A 7,632-nucleotide genomic window follows, 5' to 3' on the forward strand; every position below is an offset into this window, starting at 1 on the left:
GAAAATGGGTGGTATTGGTGACGTTTTCACAAGCGAGGGTGTGTCGAGGTGTAATGTAGAGAGGCTAATGGCCTGACAGTCTGAACACAAACGTGCCAGGTTCATGAGGCTTGTAGCCTGGGCTACTATCACCAGGTGGCCCCTCAAATTACCCTGGCCTGGCCTGGCTCGACGGTCTGAAGCCGGCTATTGGCTGTGTTTAAGAACAAGGTAGCATAACAGGAATGACTGTTTAATTGAAGTTGGCCTTAGCGGAGCGGCTACTTCATGCAGGTAGTGATACACACTGTACAGTGGGGCACGCTGTTGACGTTCAATTGTTAGATTCCTAGAGTGACAGTGCCAGTCCAACACAATGAAACTATTATACTAGTACTGTATAATACTGCTACTGTTTTAAAGTGCACTTAAGCAGGTATTTTTATGCGGAATAACTCACTAGCAACTTGTAGGAAATTTCCATTTTGAACGCAGTTCTGTACTTTTCTGTTGTAGATGCAGAAAGCAGCAGATTTCATGGGGATGCCTCTGTCCTTTGTTCTCCCTGTGAGGAACTACGCTTCAGAGCTGTCCACCAACTGCAACACTGACATCCTGCTGCTGAGTGCAGTCCGTAGCATCCTGCAGGCCGTGGATGACACCCTGGATGACCAGTGCGTCTGTACCAGCAGTTCAGCAGATTAGCCAGAGGGGGCGCTAGATGACCAGTGCGTCTGAGTCTGCAGTTCAGCAGATTAGCCAGAGGGGGCGCCCTCACACACGGCTCGTTTGGCCACACTGATAGAGAAGGGAGTTGTACGGAGCCCAGGAGGTGTCATTGCAATATATATGTGTGTATCGAGAGAATGTGCGCTCATTTTATTAAATTGTGGTCTCAATTTACAACAATTAAAATGAGAGCACAATTGAGTCAAATGAGCGCACTATTTAGTAAAACATGTGCACAATTGAGTAACGCACGTTTTTCTGGATCAAAAAAATATCTTGCAATGACACCTCCAGGGTTCTGTAGATTTGCTTTACCCACTCAGATCAGGTGTGCCACAACGTCTGGGATTTCACATTATATTTGTTTTGAAAGGAACTGCATAGTCTTTCTTTCGTAATTAACTCTGTACTTGCTTTGTAAACTTTTATCTGTTTCACTTTGTGAGGCTTTTTACTCAAGTAATGAGTAGCCACATGATTATACAGACAATGTGTTTACATTTCACTTACTGACATGACCTTTGTCTGACTGAGTTTTGAAATAATCTTGTAATTTCCGTAGTTTGAAATTCAGCCTTTATAGTAAATATTTTACCTCATGTGCTTGGTTTTTTCTCAAATCATGACTAACAATATTAATACAATTCCTTTGCACCTAATTCACCATGTTAATTCAGGTCTAACACTAATTCTACTTCTGAACTAAATAAACACAATAGTTTGGTGTACATTTTGTATTTATTTTATTTTATTTTATAGAAATGTCATGTTAAAGACCACTTGCAGCCATATTAACTCCTGTAGACTTTAGTAGACAGTAGTGGCAACATGATGTCACTTCTTAAAGACACTAAATCAGAATTGTGTGTGAGGTCATCACCAGTCAGAACCCTCTGTGTGATTGTGTGTGTGAGGTTCATCTGGACCACAGGGCCTGAGTTTGAGGTTCATCTGGACCACAGGGCCTGAGTGTGGGGGGGGGTCTACATTCGAGGGATTCCCGCTACAATCTCCGACTCGATGCCGCAGTGGTCCTTCCCTCTGAGGATTCTGAAGTAGCCTGGGGAGGGAGGGGTGTGTGTTATGGAGGAAAGCAGAGCTGTGACACACACTCACACACACCATCAGCAGCATCATGGCCAACAGGTGTGTGTGTGTGAATTCTAATACACTCATACATACTCAGCTGCACGTGTCTAAGAATGAGCAAAAGTTAAATACACACATACACCAAGACTGTCCATGTGCACAGATCCACAAAGCTTAGCACACAGAACACATCATGAGTTGAGCTTCTACACATGACACACTTGCTGCACTCAGCCACTAGGGGGCACAGTGACACTATGACTTAACTTTGCCCTAGGAGGTGACATCATGTTGCATGTTCCAAGGCTTGCCTTATGAGGGGAAATAGTTATACATGTTCCTGGTCTTGCCTTATGAGGTGAAATATTTATACATGTTCCTGGTCTTGCCTTATGAGGTGAAATATTTATACATGTTCCTGGTCTTGCCTTATGAGTCGTATTTATACAGGTTTCACAAAATTAGAATATCGTGGAAGTCTATTGCCCTGCCCAGACAGAGATTAAAGGCTCAGGAGACAATGGCAGTGTTTTGTCTAAATTAGCTCAGTAGAGCTCATCTCAGTTGACAGTTCTGTATAAGCATTTTTTTATTGTAATACTTTGACTTTCTAGATTTACATTTGCTAAAACAGTGGTCCCCAAACTTTTTCTTCTGAGGGCCAGCTCACTATGCCTGGCTCTAAGAGAGGGCCAGAGACTCGGAGTATATCAGTAACCATAAATAGTTTATAACTGTGAATAACAGCAGTCTAACTAGTTCAATATTCCATTACATTTAATCATAGGCTACTGCAATCTAATACCCTTGTTAGCTGTGTTTATATTGCCATCATGCCATATCAGTGTAAAATGTAGCTCAAATGAAACAATACTAATTAAAAGACTTAAGCACTCCTAAAAGTATTAGCAGGGAGTCCCAAAATTATATTTTATTCAAAATGTGTGAACTCTGAACTCTGTGTCTTTGTCTACACACCTCCGGTGTTCAGGCCCTACCCAGAGTCCTGCACTCACCCTCCGGTGTTCAGGCCCTACCCAGAGTCCTGCACTCACTCTCCGGTGTTCAGGCCCTACCCAGAGTCCTGCACTCACCCTTGTCTCCCCAGTCGGAGTTCCAGGAGTTGGCCGCCAACCAGTAGGGGGTGCTGTTCTCCTGGCCCCAGCCCAGGATCTTAATGGCATGACCCCCCAACATGCTCCCAGTGACGTGTTGGTACACACCTGCCGATCACACACACACACACACACACACACACACCAGGCAGTGGTCAGTACACACACACACACATACCAGGCCATGGTCAGTACACACACACACACACACACACATGCACTTGACAATCACACACAGACACTCAGTCACATTTTCACTGCAGACATCTACTGACTGCACACACACAATGTGTGTATGTGTGTGCGTGTCTGTGTGTGTGCGTGCGTGAGCTGGCGCGTGTGTGTGTGTGCGTGCGTGTGCATGTGTGTGTGCGTGTGTATGTATGTGCGTGTGTATGTATGTGTGTGTGTGTGCGTGTGTATGTATGTGCGTGTGTGTGCATGTGTATGTATGTGTGCGTGCGTGTATGTGCATGTGTGTGTGTGTGTGTACCTGTCTTGTAGAGCAGGAAGTCCTCGTAGACACTGAAGGCTGCCTCGACCGGCCCGTTCTTATAGATCTCCATCATGATCTGGCTCTGGTCTGAGGGGACGCCGTACGAGTCCTTACCTGGGAGAGTATAGAGCAGACATCATAGGTCCTTTACACACACAACACACACAACACACACAACACACAACCTGGGAGAGTAGAGAGCAGACATCATAGGTACTTTACACACCACACACACAATACACACTTTACACAACACACACACCACACACACAACCTGGGAGAGCCGAGCGCAGGATACTTTACACACTTTACACACACAATACACTTTACACACACACAACACACTTTACACACACACAACACACTTTACACACACACAACACACTTTACCCACACACAACACACTTTACACACACACAACACACAACCTGGGAGAGCATAGTGCAGCAGAGAGATCAAACACCATACTGGAACGTCACATATTACCATACGTATGTCCAACCTCTTACGTGTATGTGTCACTTAATATTCATTTCTATACAAACCAAGACGGCGGATTCCTAAAAAAACACAACCACCCACACCATAAGTGTATCTAAATTAGGTATGTACCAAAAATGACATTTTATCGTGACTCGAAGAGCTGTAAACAGTGTTGTAAGGCTGCGTGTACAAATCCGCTTGGAGCTCCAGTGGAATTTTGATTTGCCGACAAGAATTCCTGGGCTAACCGTTGATGTGCCTGAGAAAGATTGGGAATAAGCACCCACCAGCCCAGCACTCAACTCCGAGCGTGGTAAACAAAATCGGATATTTCAGGCAGTAAAAGCCCCGGTAAGAACCAAACCAGATTTTGTTCAAATCTACACACCTATGGCTACTGAAAGATGTAAGGTTCATTTAGCAAATGTTATTTTGAAGTATTAAAAAAAACATTGTTGTTTTAAGAATTAAAAAAAAAATCGAACGAAATGGTTGGTAATTAGCACGTTTGCGATAGGTACTTTACAAACTTTACACACTTTACACACACAACACACTTTACACACCACACACACACAACACACAACAGGCTGTATTCTGGTATGGCTTACCGTAGTGCTTGTCTTTGGGGTAGGGCAGGTGGTACTCTGGGATGGCTTACGGTAGTGCTTGTATGAAGGGATGGCTTACCGTAGTGCTTGTATTCTGGGATGGCTTACCGTAGTGCTTGTATGAGGGTATGGCTTACCGTAGTGCTTGTATTCTGGGATGGCTTACCGTAGTGCTTGTTTTCTGGGATGGCTTACCATAGTGCTTGTCTTTGGGGTAGGACAGGCTGTACTCGGGGATGCACTGGCTCGTGCACTTCGGGGTGTCCTGCTCCCCAGAGCAGGGGGGGCGCGTGCCGTTGACGTGATGCTCACAGGGGGCGATGGTGTAGGGCCTGCAGCCTGCGGGTCAGATATCAGCACTCAAACATCATCATCATCACCATCATCATCATCATCATCATCACCTTCATCATCATCCACCATCATCACCACCACCATCATCATCATCATCACCATCATCATCATCATCATCATCACCTTCATCATCATCCACCATCATCACCATCACCATCATCATCATCATCATCATCACCTTCATCATCATCCACCATCATCACCACCACCATCATCATCATCATCACCATCATCATCATCATCATCATCACCTTCATCATCATCCACCATCATCACCACCACCATCATCATCATCATCACCATCATCATCACCTTCATCATCATCATCATCATCATCACCACCATCATCATCATCAGCAGCACCATTAAATACCATTCAACACCAATCAGCACTATTCAGCAAAAATCAGCACCAATCAACACTATTCAGCACCATTCAACACAATTCAACACCATTCAGCACCAATCAGCACCATTCAGCACCAATCAGCAGTAATAAGAAGTCTGGTGGATGACTGTGCAATGGTGCAGGCTCAACCATCTGTAGTTGAACACAACAAAAACAAAGAGATGGTGGTGGATTTCAGGACATCTAAGCCACCTATGCTGCCAGTCTCCTTTGAAGGGGTCAATGTGTGTGGAGGTGGCCAGCACATATAAGTACATGGGGATACACATGGACAATAAACTGGACTGGTCAGCCAACACAGATGCACTGTATCAGAAAGGGCAGAGTCGGCTTTACTTCCTGAGGAGGAAGTGGACACATCAACACGATAATCGGCCGTCTGACGTCAGAAGCCCGAGAGCTGATAGCAATACTGACGTAAAGTATGTAGTGAAATTTCGTTTGGTGTTCAGCGATTTCTGTGCAAGTGTGAAGAAAGAAAGACACACACACACACACCCACACAGACACACGAACGCACGCATGGGCGGACTGGCCATCTGGCATATCGGGCATTTTCCCGGTGGGCCGACGCACCTTTTGGGCCGATAGAATAGGCTATATATATAATTTAATCATTTTGGCCAACGATCGGCCAAAAGGAAGGACAATTAGCAGCCCATTGGTTACATTTCCATATTGACACTCGACTGATCCAATAACAGCTCACGTCAGGCCCCACCCCTCGCATTTTGGCTCAGAGCCAGGATTCTGTGAGCGCATCAAAAGTTAATCGAAGATGCCTACACGAAATTGCGGCGGGTGCCTTTAGTGTTAATAGTGCAAGTAACACCAATGTAGAAGCTTCAAAAATACAATATTGCAAGTAGGCTAGCATATGTCAGCAACATGTGGAAGTTCGATGAGTTTGAACGAGGATGTACAGTAAGCAAGCATACAGAGCAGAGGGACAGTGAGCAGGTGGTGGAGCCTAGTTGAGGTTACATGATAAGAACTCAGTGGTGGAGCAGGTAGGCTATGTGTGACATGCCATGCTGACGATGAAGATTATGATGACTTATTAATTGCGATAAATTATATGGTAATGCTAACATAGTAAGGCCATGCTTTGATTATAATATCAAATAGCGCAACTTAAATGTTCTAAATGAATGATTTGCAAACCCGGACAGCAAAGAGTGTCAAATCAATGTTAGTTGTTGGTCAGATTGATCAGTTTCCGTCAGGCATCCCAAAATTCAACATCGATGGCATGAGTGGTGGTTGGTCTCTCAAAGTAGAGCGTCCGAAGGGTTCTATCTTGGAAGAGTTATCATGGTAAAGATGGGCTAAAAGACTGTAGACTGGACGAAATGTAGGCTACAAAAACATAGTCATATTCATGCACAAACCAACTAATATACGGTAACCTATAATGATAGGCTACTGGAAGACATTAAAGATAATTAGTTAATGTAGCTATACTGTTCCAAAATGTACCAGGTAGGTAGTATAGCCTACTACAGGAATAAAATATTTCCAGCAACAGCCCTGTTTATTTCGTGTTATTTCAGTTGTCCTACAGTGACTAATGTCTACGACAATCTAGGTAATTTAGCTCTTTACACATAGGCTTCAGTAACTGTTTGGTGCTGCTGTCAGTTGAGCATTGTAGAGTTTAAATGTAGCCTATTGAATAATTTGAAATGATACTTTAAATTCAAGCAGAAACTCTTCTTTAATAATTGCTTGTATAGCCTACTTGAATATGGAGATCATGTGCTCAATGGCTACCTCTGATCAGTCCCAGTGATCGCTAGGCTTACACCACTTTCATTGCTCCATGACAGTTGGAAATATACATGTATGCATATTTAAGGGTAATGCAAAGATGTTGTATGTAATTCTTTCACACAAACATACAGGTATTTGTGGGCATTTTTGCGAGGTAACCAGGTACGCCATGTTTTTGGAGGTGCAAACAAACGCTGCATTGCCATTGAGATCACATAGTAAGGAGCTGGGTCAAGGGTTATAAATGTATTTTGTCGTGTTTAGTTGTATAATGAAAGCACAGTTTTTATAGCCATCCATGCGTCTTTCCTTCTGGCTCTTTGACTATGAATTTGGTAACTATAGCGGACTATTTGACGTCTTTAGAACACTAAACAGGTGGAGGTGTCAAATGTTGAGTTTCTCCAGTCTAGATTTTTTGACGTTAATCACTCCTATGATGTATTGCTATTGTCTATCCAAAGTAAAATACCTGTTTCGAAGTTAACTGATGGCCAGATCAACTAAAACTCAGATTGTTTGCGCCTCCAAGTGGTGTGTGTCGTAGGTCTGTGACGCGAGTTTGTGTGAAAGAATTAGGTGTGCCCGACCGAT

At 43.8% G+C, this 7,632-nt stretch overlaps 1 protein-coding gene across 1 annotated transcript in view; it reads right to left on the minus strand.

The window, feature by feature from the left end:
- Positions 1 to 1,434: 1,434 nt before the first annotated feature.
- LOC125299886 (cathepsin B-like) overlaps positions 1,435 to 7,632 on the minus strand; it is an 11,999-nt gene continuing 5,801 nt past the window's right edge. Inside the window, exons 7-10 of the mRNA XM_048251377.1 lie at positions 4,698 to 4,841; positions 3,406 to 3,522; positions 2,892 to 3,020; positions 1,435 to 1,768 (exon numbers count right to left, since the gene is read on the minus strand). Coding sequence (XP_048107334.1) covers positions 1,692 to 1,768; positions 2,892 to 3,020; positions 3,406 to 3,522; positions 4,698 to 4,841 — 467 coding nt within the window. The 3' untranslated portion in view covers positions 1,435 to 1,691. The remainder of the gene's footprint in view (positions 1,769 to 2,891; positions 3,021 to 3,405; positions 3,523 to 4,697; positions 4,842 to 7,632) is intronic.

Source organism: Alosa alosa, chromosome 8, assembly GCF_017589495.1.
Source record: "Alosa alosa isolate M-15738 ecotype Scorff River chromosome 8, AALO_Geno_1.1, whole genome shotgun sequence".
NCBI lineage: Eukaryota > Metazoa > Chordata > Actinopteri > Clupeiformes > Clupeidae > Alosa > Alosa alosa.